Raw genomic sequence first — 12507 nt, 5'->3', positions numbered from 1 at the left:
CTCTTCCCATCTGCAAGGGCAGAATGGAACAAATAGAGTCAACAGAAAGGACAAAAGTGAACTGACACCATGAGAAGTTACCATAGCCCAGTTGTACCAGGGTTTAGGAGAAATTAGGAGGAATTTAGCTGAGAATTTTCTGGGATGGAGAGGATCAAAGGCACTGAGGCTCTGACACCTTCTAGGATTGGTACAGGCAAGCGGAGAGGTATAAAAATTAAGAAATAGGTGCATTCATCATAGACTGGGGAATGAGACCAAGGCAGGAGACACCATTTGCTTCGTGTTGTCACCATCCAGACAGTGTGTGCTGTTCTGCTGGACCTGCCACCCAGCAAAGCGTTGAGCTAGTGGTAACCTTACCTGTAGGTCCAGCATTTCTGCATGAGGGCATATATCTCTGCTGGGCAGTCCGTGGGGCAGTCCATGCGCTTCCCTTGCTCTATGAAGCTGATGACTTCTGGGCCTTTCATTTTCTAGGATAGGGAAATCAAGTGAGAAATGCTTTATTGTTGTCAGAGCTGGCAAGAGGGTTAGAAGAGACAGATTAGAGCTGAGCCTCAGGTAGAATCATAGAATCACAGAATGTTGGGGTTGGAAGGGACCTCTGGAGATGATCCAGTGCCACCCCCTGCCAGAGCAGGGTCACCCAGGGCAGCCCCACAGGAACGCGTCCAGGCGGGTTGGAAAGTCTCCAGAGCAGGAGACTCCACACCCTCTCTGGGCAGCCTGGGCCAGGGCTCCGGCACCCGCACAGCCAACAAGTTTCTCCTCATGTTGAGGTGGAACTTCCCATGTTCTAACTTAAACCCATCATTCCTTGTTCTGTTGCTGGACACCACTGAGCAGAGATTGTCCCCTTCCCCTTGACCCCCACCCCTCAGATATTTCTCTACATTCCTAAGGTCCCCTCTCAGCCGTCTCCTTTCCAGGCTGAACAGCCCCAGGTCTCTCCGTCTCTCTTCCCAGCAGAGACGTTCAGTCCCTTGATCATCCTCTCATAGTGCTTTGGATCCCTGCACCAGACTCCCCCTATAGTCACTGTTTGCAACCCCAGCACCCAGCGGCGTTGCCTCGCGCTTGGTGTGCAGACCCTATTCCAAGCACGGGAAGAGCAGTGGCTGAGCAACGGATTTTTCAGCTCTGCAGGTGAGCAGAAGGACCAAAGAGAAGGCCGGCTTTGATTCAAATGAACTCGGTTTGATTTCTATTTCTTTTCCATTAAATGAGCACAAAGCTGCAGGATCCCAACAGCCTAATCTGTGCCTTTTGTAAAATGGAAGTGTCTGTCTCCCTTCCCCTCTGTTCAACAGTGTTCCCACTCAAGGAAACAGAAACTGTAGTTTCAGCATGTGTCAGCCTGTTATAGAGTAGGAGTCTAGACTGTAGCATCCATCCATGATGGACCCATCCTTGCCTCACCTTATACGGTTTCTGCCCGTAGCTGAAGGCCTCCCACATGGTCACGCCGTAGCTCCATACATCACTCTTGCTGGAGAACTTGTGGTAGAGGATGCACTCAGGGGCATACCATTTCAAGGGCCACTTTCCTGCTGTTCTGGCCTGCAGCAAAGCAAAGCGCAAAGTTGCCACCCTGAGACACACATTGCGATGTGCTGAACCCGAGTTCTGCTTTGCTTAATGAGTGTGTCCAATGCCATCTACCACCGCTGGAAAAATATCCCCTTGCCCTGGACTGGGAGCTCAAGGCCCCAGGTCCCAACCCCGGCTCAGGCCCTGCTGAGCCCTCTCTGGGTGCAGGACACTGTCCTGTGGTGCCACGCTCCTTCTGCAGCGCAGCCCCAGGGTTCAGTGTGGTTGTGCACTGCTGGGAAGATCAGCCCTGGCTCATTCTTCATCACCTTCTCTTCCCTGATCTCTGCTCTGGCTCCTCTCTCCCATCGTGCCACTGCACCACATCCCCCTCGCTGCCTCTGCATCCATCCAAACTTCCTCCTTGCCACCTGGACCTTTGCAAAGCCCCTTTTAATGTCACAGAAGTGAAGCCAGACAGAGTGTGGCGTGCTCATGCAGCAGGGCTCCTGGGAAGAGCCCAGACCCCCTGTCTCCAGAGTCTCAGCTCCCCAGCCAGGAGGGTTCCTGTTATCTCTCTGGGTCCTTCACTGGGCTTACACTTACCTTGTAGTAGCTGTCATCAGCTCCAAGAGCTTTGGAGAGTCCAAAGTCACTGATCTTGGCATAATGCTGGTTAACCAGCAGAACATTTCTGGCCGCCAGGTCCCTGTGAACAAAGTTTTTTTCCTCCAAATACTTCATCCCCATGGATACTTGGTGCATCAGCTCCACGATATTGCTGACTGTAATCTCGTCTCTGGGGAAAGTGAAAGGACAATGCAGTAATAAAGGACCTGCCATTACTCTGTACACCATGGTCTCATTCACCTTTTGTAGCCACGAAGGAGAATGAACATGGGCATCTCTGTTCCAGATGCATCAGTCCCTGTTACCTCACATGAAAAGACATCTCCCTCTGCCATTGTCAGCTTCCCTTCACCTACAAAGCTAGGCTTCCCTGGCAGCAGAGAGTTTGATGACAAATGCAGAAAATCGGCCGGTAGCATTTTATCCAGTACTCACTTCTTGGAAGCCAAGAACTTGTTGAGTGGCCCTCCAGAAGCCATCTCCATCACGAGCATCAGGGACTCTGCCTCGCAGACCCCGATCATACGGACGATGTAGGGATTGTCCAGCTGATGCATGATCTGGGCTTCCTTCATCATTTCATCCTTCACTGTTTTCTCATTGTTGCTCTTCAGTACCTTTATGGCCACGTCGATCTGCTTCCTGCACAGGGTACGAGAGGAACACGCATGGGATGAACTAAACAACGTTTGGACTCACGTATCGCAACCAGGAAAGCAAACCACTTCTTACATGATACTGTTTGATGTCTCAATGGCAATCTCAGTAGCCTGTTCTGGAGAAAAGAATCACCTCACCCTTCTAAGTGTAGGCCAGTATTTGCCCTCTGCAGGTCTGAAGGTGCATCACCTCACACATCGAGATCTGCATCATCATTGCCGTTTTTCAACGGGGAAAACTCAGGCACAAAGTGGGCAAAGGCCATTTTATGGACTCACAGACCACTAGCAGCAGAGCCAAGGACACCTCCTCTGTCTCACTCTTTTGCCCTAATATGGACCACAATGACCTCAGAAGCATGAACTTGCTCTTCTGAGCCCAGCAAATGTTCAGAAGTGGCCGTCTTACGCCCGGGAGGGTGCAGTGCAGGTTAAACTCTCAGGGCAATGAGGCTGTCAGTGAAAGTCTGTGGAAAGTCATAACAGCCCGTCCAGAGTATCTCTTAACCCTCCTCTCCATCATCATTTTAGGGTCCATCTAGCTAGAAACAGGATAGCTGAGGACACCTCTGGGCTCAGCCTGGAGCACCTGCCTCCAGTCTCCCCAGCATCTTGCAGGGCAGCACTCACTTTTTCATTTTGTAGACCCCTTTCTTGACGCAGCCAAAGTTTCCTGACCCCAGTTCCACTTCATCCATCATCAGGTGGTCCCTCTTCAGGAAAAGTTTCTTATCCTTCAGTTCCTCAGGGTCACTGTACGGGCTCTCGTAGACACTGGTGTCCATGGGTAGCAGGCGTGAATTTCCTGCACATTCCCAAGAGAGACAATTGTTTATAACTGTAAACAACGTCCCCTTCCCCGTGCCTCTCTCCCTCATGGACTGGGAAGGTTTTGTCGAGTCTCTTGTCCTTCAAACTCCAGCATTCAAGCTGGGTTTTTCCATTCCTTTCACAGTCCGTGGCCTCTCCTAGCTGCACCAGCTGAGGGGGCCAGGATCAGGAGAGGTGTCTGAGCATTTTCACTCCCCATATCAGACCCTGCAGGACCTGGGCACAGGCATGAATTCACCCCGTTGAAATCTAACTGAATAGACTGAAGATTTAGTAGACAGGATGGACGATGAGGAATAGGAGGACAGGGCTTGATTTACTGGGTATGATAGGGAATGGGATAGGGCTTGATTTATTGGGTACGATGCAGCTTGATTTGCTGGGAGCTGGGTGTGGGCAAACAGTTTTGCAATATTCTTGTCTCAAGACTCTGAAATGACAGGGATGCTGTTGGGTGCCTTTGCAAGAAAGGGGCTTTGTAGCACAGTTTTTTGACCAGAAAGTAATAAAAATGTGTCAGGTAACCCCCGTCTTGTGACATCCCAGGTCCTATCTCCTGATAGGAAACCTACTCTGGGTGATCCTGCTCTGGCAGGGGGGTTGGACTAGATGATCTTTTGAGGTCCCTTCCAACCCTGACCATTCTGTGGTTCTGTGAGAATGCTTTCAAAGACACTCACCTACAGGCTCTGGCGTGTATCCATCTGCATTGAGAGACCCAAGGTTTCTCTGCAAAAGAAAACGGGATAAAGTGGGTAAAGGAAAGGGGGAAATGCTTCAATCTGATATGAGAGAGGGATGCACAGCCTCTGCAGCCCAGCCCTGGCTGGTGATGCCCTCTAAAAATCTCTGAGGTGTGCACAAGAGTTTGGTGTGGCATCAAATCAACTTTTCTCTTTCAGTCTCAGCTGGAGCCTGAACGCAGCATCGCCCTCCAGTAACCCAGCCTGTGGGCTGGGCAGGGGAAGGTGCTGAGGGCTCTTTGTTCACCTGAGCAGTGAGGAACATTCACACAGAGCTGCTTCTTCCTCTCTGCTCCCCTCTGCTTTCCCCATCCCGGAGTGACAAGTCTCCTACAGCAGTGTAGGGGTCATCCCAGCTGAGTCTCTACAGCTTGCTTTGAGACGAGGAGCCAAGGGAAGTCTGGAGGCAGCTCAGCCTGCAGCTGGCACACCTTCCTGCCCAAAAAGTGTCCTCCACGAGCACGCAGGGACATTCTATACAGCCACTGTCCCGAAAGCAGGCAGCAGCAAAGCCTTATGGCACATATTTGCGCAGCACAGCTTTGAACACCAACGCTACTGAGAGTTGTCACGACATGGGAGCCCACCGCAGACTGTGAAAGCTCTCTGAGAAGCTGGGTGAACGCTCAGGCCTTTATTTAGCCTCCACTGGGCTCTGGGATGGGCTGCTCGTGTAGCCCAAACTGGTTTCAACACCGCTCAGCACTCGGAGCGGAGACTGAGCACAGACGTACCCCAGGGCGAGGGACGCAGAGGGAGCACAAAGCCCTGGCCGGTGGCCAGTGGCCAGCAGCAAGGCTGAGTGTTCCCAGAGTCCAACCACGTCTTCCTCGCTCCTGCCTGGTAGGGAGGAGAGGGCTCCCCAAGGACAGCCCCACATGTTGCAAGGAGCTCAGGATGAATGGAAACCATTTTCAGCTCTGATGGTAGCTGAGCCCAGCTATTCCTCTCTCTCATCCAAGCTGGAAAGGGGACAGCACTGCAGCTGGGCTTAATATATTCCCTTTGAGTTGCTGAGTTTTAGAGAAGAGCAGAGTTTGAAGAGCAGAGTTTGACCAGCAAGCTTGAAATGCAGTAACATTAATCCACTGAGGTACCAGTAAATCAGACCCTGCTCAAAACTTACGCTCACGGAGGGGTGGGTTGGTGGAACCGGTGCTGCAGATGCTGTGAATCAAGAGAGAAAAGTTGTTATTAAGAGTCTGCCCGTGCTCCAGGCAGGATCACAACGTCAGTCCTTGAGGAACTCTGTGGATGCCTGTGGCTGGTTCCCTCTACCCAAAGGACAGTTTCCACAGATTTAGCCAAAAAAGGTGTGGAAACATGCCTGGATGTGGGTGTTATGCCCAGCCCAGCCCTCAGGGAAGGTGCAGGCCCCACCTCACAGGCTCCATTGGTCCCAAAGCAGGGACTGGCCAAGCTGTGTCACCCAGAGCCCCCTGCCCGGGAGAGTGAGGGTCCCACAGGCAGGCTCTCAAGTGATGTTTGGGACATTTGGACCAGGATAAAGTGACCCATAATTTTGAGTGCTCAGCTCAAGGGACCCATCAGGAGCCATGCCTGTAGGACATGTTGCTCCCCGTTCCTACTTCTGGTGCCTGTTCAGCACCAGAAAGCCCTCATCCATTTGGAGCACTGAGTCCTCCATCCGCTCCTGTCTTTAGGCCACCTGAGCCACTTTCAGCAAATGACATGTCATGAGATTTGCCCAGTTTGCCAGAGAAGCAGAAACTTCACGGTTCCCTCACCACTAAAGTCTGAACACGGTTGGACACAGTAAAGGTAACTTGAGTTGATGCTGCTCAAACTGGCCCCACTTGGTGGTAAAGTGAGGCCAAGGATGGCTCTAAGAGATGTCAGCACTGAGAGATGTCAGCTCACCTGGCATGTTGGGGTTGGGGCAGGTCTCCCTCAGATAGAAAATCAACCCGTCTGGTTTGAGTTTTAGGTACTCCACCAACTGGGAAAGGAATTGGAGGAAAAAGAGATCATTGTGAGGTGAATATAATTGGGTTTTTTTGCAGGCTAATGATATCTCTCAAATTTATGGCAAACAGGGACTAGACTACTCCTTCTCTATTCTCTCTGTCTAAGCACTCAGGGATCTCCTAGAGTGAGCTCTTCCATACCTGGATATCTCCCAGAGCTGGGAAGGACTTGGGAAGTTAGATAAAGACTAAAGAAAGACAAAAGGAAAATCTCCAGTTGGAGAGCTGGAACGGGTGCTTTCAGTGCAACGTCATCACTGTTCCAGCCAGAAAGGTCATGTTGGTTTTGATAAAGCCCGAGAGAAACCTTTTGCTTCCCCAGAGGAACTCCAGGGTTAAGTCTGTGGATCCTGAGCAGTTTTTCACTGTAGGAACTGCCAATTTAAGCACAGCAGGGACTTGGCTCTGGCTGGAGATGACCAGCCCAGCCCCTGGCCACCAGGCCACAGGGGAGACAAGGCTTTCTCTTCCCCTCCTGCCTGGCTCAGATTTCATCTGCAATTCGGAGCCTGGCCACAGTTCTGTTGCCATAAAAATGCCCCAAAGTCTTTGTTTTCAGTCAGAGTGAAAACAGTCCTGGGAATTTGGAAAATTCAGCAAAACAGAGTTACTGTCCCCCAGACAGCCCTGCCCAGGAGGAAGCCCTGGTATCCGTTCCCGGGAGCAGGTCCGAGGCGTGTGCCACAGGGGCAGAGCCAGGCTCTGGGGGGGTGTGCAACTCCCTGGCAGTGCCAAGACTTGCTGGACCATGTGTCACATTCCCTAAAATCCCTAAAAACCCTGCCTGATCCCTTGCAGGGGCATTACAGCCATCGCCACATCCCAAAGAGCCTGACTCTCAGGGGTGATAGGATGTGTCTCCTGGCTCTTAGACCTCCAGTTGTGGCAGCTGGCTGAAGACTTCTGGCCTCCCCTACTCTTCACTCAGAAGTCGGTCACCTGGAACGTGAGGGCCAATGTGCACACAACAGTTTTGCTGGTCCAGAAGCAGGGTGGGGGACACGCAAGAGGGGACAGCCTGGATTGAGCAATCTCATCGGGGCTCGCTGCAGGCAGAGGTCTGAGGTGCTATCTGTGGCTGAGTGTGGGATGTTTGCTGATGGGGTGCAAGTGTAATTAATATAATCATCTCAAGGCTTAAAGACAGAACTGAAAAGCACCGATCCTCTTGTTTCCATGGAGAGACACCAGACCAGTGTAAGGCATGGAAGTTTTTAAGGCCAGGCTGGACGAGGGAGAGATGTCCCTGCCCATGGCAGGAGGGTGGGAACTAGATGATCTTTAAGGTCCCTTCCAACGCTGACAATTCTATGATTCTATGAAGGCAGCAGTAAAGCCAGCATTAATTCAGAGTTGCCCTGATGTCCTACACTTAGATCTACTTGGCTAGGAGTGCACAGAAATGAGTGCAATGAGGTGAGGTGGTAGACAGCCAGATCAAGGGAACGTAAGGGTTTTCTGGAAGGGCTGCAACCACCCATGTATGGTGTTAAAGCCTTTAAGGGAGGTTTAAATTGGAAAATTTCCTTACTGAAAGAGTGGCGAGGCATTGGAACAGACTGCCTGGGGAAATGATGGAGTTGCCATCCCTGAAGGTGGTCAAAAAACATGCAGACGTGGCACTTCAAGGATATAGTTTAGTGGTCATGGTAGTGTTGGGTAGACGGTTGGACTAGACGAACTTTTCCAACCTTAATGATTCTATGAAATCTCCACATGGCCTTTTCTATCCCTCAAGGCTTAGGCAGCCATGACAAGGGAAAGTTGCCTTCACTTTATCGGGACACCAGCGGTCAGCATCCCAGGGTACGGTACCTGCCAGAGCGTGTCAAACTTGGTCCCCTCGGGGATGGAGTACTTGCCAGACTTGTCCTGGTCTATCCGGTAGTGATACACTGTTTTGCCATAAACGAGGGAGAGGGCGTAGGCACCAGTTTCCTTCCGTTGTCTCAGCCTGGTAGGAAGGAAAAGTATTAAAAGCAACTCTAGGTTTTACCCTGCAAATTATCACAGCTGCAGCGGCGATGGGCTGCTGGGTGGGCCCTTGGTAAGGTGTGCCTGCACCCCACTATTGGAATTGCCACCACGCCTCTGCAGAGGCTGAGGAAGGACCCTCCACCTTCGGTCTCTTGCCCCTCTCCTCCACCTTCACCATCTAATTCTTTCTTTCCATAACTCATTCAGGAGACAGTGAGATTAAGGGCTGTGTCACCTTGGCAGAGATGCCAAGCGTATGCTTTGTCCTATTTTGTTGGCCATACATTGTCTAAGTGTTTGTGCTAAAGGTCTGCACCTTACGTCGCACGTCACTGGGTGCATTAACAAGCACACATCACAGAGATACCTAAACATGAAAAATAAATAAAGCTCAGGATTGGCTCTTCACAGAGGCCAGACACTGTCTGGATAATAATATGTTTGGGGTGTCAGACCCTGTCTTTGAAAGCACAGTCTGACCGTATTCTGCTAAACCTCCTCTCAGGAACTGTCCTGTGAAACAGCTCCAGGGCGGTGGGAAATGGTAAAAAGTACAGGGATCGGAGTATTTGCCAGGGTTTTGCATCCTCACAGGAATTTCCCATCAGGTTGTGCCCCTGAGTAGAGCCTCCGTTCAGCTTCGTCCCGAGCGATGCTGCCATGGTACCAGGCCATCCTCTCATGGGCTGTGGTGGCAACGAGCTTCTCCACCTGCGGAGCCTGGCTTATGATGGCCTGTTCAAGTGCATCCCCCTGGAACAGAGCGAGAGATTAGACTTTCTGCCACCCTGACGCATTGTTACATGGCTTCAGCACAGGTTTGTTTGCATGCTTTTGAGCAGATAACACAGGGAACTTGGAAGGTCTCATAATTGTAGTTTCTGTGGCTTTAATTGTGCCGATAGCAACGGTGGGTTGAAATCTGCCCTGCTGCAGAGCAGAAATCCTTTCTTATCTAAATTGGTCCCATCCCTCTAATCCAGCTGAAGTCGACGGAGTTGCTGGTGGTGGAAGAGAGAAGTCACCTTCCTCATGCTCATATTTGACATCAGGCTCACAGGGTGTCTTTCAGCCTCACATTCCTGGGAGAGCAGGAACTCTTTCTTGTGCTTCTCCCTTCCTGACTGCTCACTGTCTGCAGACACCACAGCTTTGTCAAGGGCAGTGCAAGTCTGGAAATCATGGGGGAGACCCTAAATTAATTGCACTGACCCTACACATTTTGTAAACAACCGTAGTTTCTCGCTTGCCAGTAGGTGGCAATGTCCTTTGTGTTATCTGGTGGTGTCCACAGAGCAGCTTCAGGGAGAAACCCTGGGGAGTGTCTCATTCTGTCAAGCCCTGCTGGTCTAAAGCAGGCCAAATGTATAGATCTTTTGTAGAAAGGCCCTGTTAGGAGAATGCCTGAGCCATCTTCCTGCGAAGGCTTAGAAGTGTTTGAGAAGCCACCATTAGGGTGACAGCAGGTAGAGGAAAATTAATTATGTGGCTGCCAGTGTGACCATTTATAGAGCTTTGTCTTGTACATATTTTTCTTTTTCCAGCCTGCACTAAAATGCAGGAACCTGGGTGTAGCTATTTTTAAATTTAAATAACAGGCAGACCTGATCCACACCTGGTACTTCCACTGACTTCAAAGAGCGAGGAAAACCTGAGCAAGAATTCAAGTCTGGTTTCATTACGCCTTCAGCGCTATGTCACAGATGCACAGGCTCCTCACGTGAAGAGGATCTTTCTAACTGCAGCGAGTGTCCCGTGGGCTGCAGAGGAGCAAACGGCACACGGGGAAACACTTGCAAAGTGGGCAGTGAGCTCCAATGTCCTGCAGAGCAGACACTCAGAGGAAGAATCTGAAGGCTCAGGAAGAAATTTAGACCTATTTCTGAAGAAGAAACTGGGCAAGAGAGAGATTTAAGACTGCTCTTCATATCAGCAGCGTCCGAGGAGAAGGACCTTGCATTATCTGTTGTAGTAAGTCCAGAGGAGGCCACAAAGCTGACCCAGGGGCTGGAGCAGCTCTGCGGCGAGGACAGGCTGAGGGAGCTGGGGGTGTTCAGCTGGAGAAGACTGCGGGGGCACCTTATCCCTGCTGCAGCGCCTGAAAGGACCTACAGGGAGGCTGGGGAGGGACTTTTAATGAGTGTCCAGTGACAGGACAAGGGAAATGGGTTTAAGTTGAAAGAGAAGAGGTTTAGATTGGATCTTAGGAAGAAATTCTTCAGTGCAAGGGTGGCCAGACTCTGGAACAGATTGCCCAGAGAGGCTGTGGCTGCCCCCTCCCTGGAGATGCTCAAGGCCAGGTTGGACGGAGCCTTGAGCAACCTGGGCTGGTTAAGGGCGTCCCTGCCCATGGCTGGGGTTGGATCAGATGATCTCTGAGGTCCCTTCCATCCCAGGCCTTTCTAGGATTATATGATTCCAATAACAACAGCAGAGGTCAGGGCGGCGAGTGGCAGCAAGCCCCTGGGGAGCCCTCCTTGCATAGTCCCACACCACCCTTGGCCAGTACCTCCAGTTTCCACGTCTGCCGGACGTATTCGCGCACCATATTGTCCCTCATGCTGTCGAAGACGCCGGCCTGGGCCTCCACACCACTGGGGCGATTGCAGGGCTTGCGGAGGGTGCAGCAGAGCCCGTCGGCATCCTTGGAGTAAAACTCGCAGAGCTCCTCTGGGCCACAGTGTGCTTTGCCCCCCGCAATGGCGTAAGTCCCATTCATCTGGCGCTCGATGGAGTAATGGTAAAACTGGAGGTTGTAGACCATGGAGAGGACGTACCCCCCGAGGCTGCGCAGGCATTGCCGCAGCAGGAACAGCCCATCCGACATCCCCGCCAGCTTGAGGTACTCCTCTGCCTCTGCCCTGGCAATGCTGCCGTAGTAAAAGGGCAGGTGAGCAGCAGCATCTGGCATCTCCGTGCACTGACCAGGGTTGCTTGGGTCGGCTGACGCGCTGCTTGTGCTCGAGCTGAAAGAGAGAAGCAAAATTCTTCGCTGACACCTAATTTTGCAAAAAGGATTGAGCGGAATTCCGACTCGTCTGTCTAGAGCTTGTCTCCAGCCTTCAGCTGAGCACCTGCAGGGTCAGCTCAAAGGTTGCACAAGAGTAGCAGTGAGTGCATTCATATCCCCAGCCTGAGAATCCCACAGCGATGCCTTCATCCCTCCCTGAACAGAGTTAGAAAGTGTAAGTAAAAACCCATCTGATCTCGATTTAAAGATTTCAAGCAATAGTGAATGCACCCGATCCTTCAGTGAGTTGTTCCAAAGGTTAATTAGCTTCACTATTAAAAACGTGCTTCTTACCTCCATCCCGAAGTTTTTAGCTTTGACTTCCTACCATTTTCTCTACAGCTTTGTTCACAATAAAAGGAAATTCTTTTGCCATTCTGAATTAATTACTTTTGCCGCGAAGGTCTACAAGGTCAAAATCTCAAATGCAATAGCGTTAAAACACGGGTTGGATAAATATCTAAAAAACCTTTCAATACACAACCACAGTAAACACAGCAAAAGGAGACAAAGACAAACCCAAGTGGTTCTGGGCAGACATTAACTGTCAGTGGACAGGAAAAAGAAGAAACCTTCTTCTAATTGCCTCTTGAAAAATTTATGGATTTTTTTCCCCGTGATGCCTGACCGGATGGTTTCTGAGGCCGAAACTCTGATCCTGTTTGGCAGCTCCTATTTCTACATCGTGCATACGCTCCAGAGAAAGCCAGAGCTCAGATGTGGACAGCCGTTGCTGCAAAGTGAGTTGAATCCCACTGTCTCTGTCAAGCTGCAATGTGCAAGTGTTACTGGAGTCCCCTGTTCAGAACAGCCCAAAACCATTAAGGAACCTACCGCCACGCTGCTGCAGCACCAGCTCGCAGTGGGAATCCAGGGAGAAGTGGGACTTGGTTGCTGGAGTCACTGCAGAGCCCCTTCTGCCAACGAGCTGCGGGTCTTTTATCAAATCATCGAAAATCCCACCCACAAACACAAGCCAATTTCCGGTGATTACTGGAAACATCATCATATTCGAGGGGTTTCATTCGTTCCCCGGAGCCTGATCTTTGATTATGTCATTGCACAGATGCTGACCCCAAAAAGATCAGTGTGTTTGTCCCCATCCTCATCTCCCGCAAGTGCGTCGCTTGTGTTTA

General features: G+C 51.0%; 1 protein-coding gene across 1 annotated transcript in view; it reads right to left on the bottom strand.

Moving 5' to 3' along the window:
- LOC104272432 (tyrosine-protein kinase ZAP-70-like) overlaps positions 1–11272 on the bottom strand; it is an 11408-nt gene extending 136 nt beyond the window's left edge. Inside the window, 12 exon segments of the mRNA XM_009867421.1 lie at positions 1–10; positions 364–476; positions 1423–1563; positions 2140–2332; positions 2599–2805; positions 3453–3627; positions 4334–4382; positions 5523–5563; positions 6278–6356; positions 8200–8338; positions 8954–9114; positions 10871–11272. Coding sequence (XP_009865723.1) covers positions 1–10; positions 364–476; positions 1423–1563; positions 2140–2332; positions 2599–2805; positions 3453–3627; positions 4334–4382; positions 5523–5563; positions 6278–6356; positions 8200–8338; positions 8954–9114; positions 10871–11272 — 1710 coding nt within the window.
- Between the last annotated feature and the right edge of the window lie 1235 nt (positions 11273–12507).

Source organism: Apaloderma vittatum, unplaced genomic scaffold, assembly GCF_000703405.1.
Source record: "Apaloderma vittatum isolate BGI_N311 unplaced genomic scaffold, ASM70340v1 scaffold6874, whole genome shotgun sequence".
Lineage (NCBI taxonomy): Eukaryota > Metazoa > Chordata > Aves > Trogoniformes > Trogonidae > Apaloderma > Apaloderma vittatum.
The sequence above is the reverse complement of the archived record's forward strand: the minus strand, read 5'-3'. Positions and strand labels throughout refer to the sequence as shown.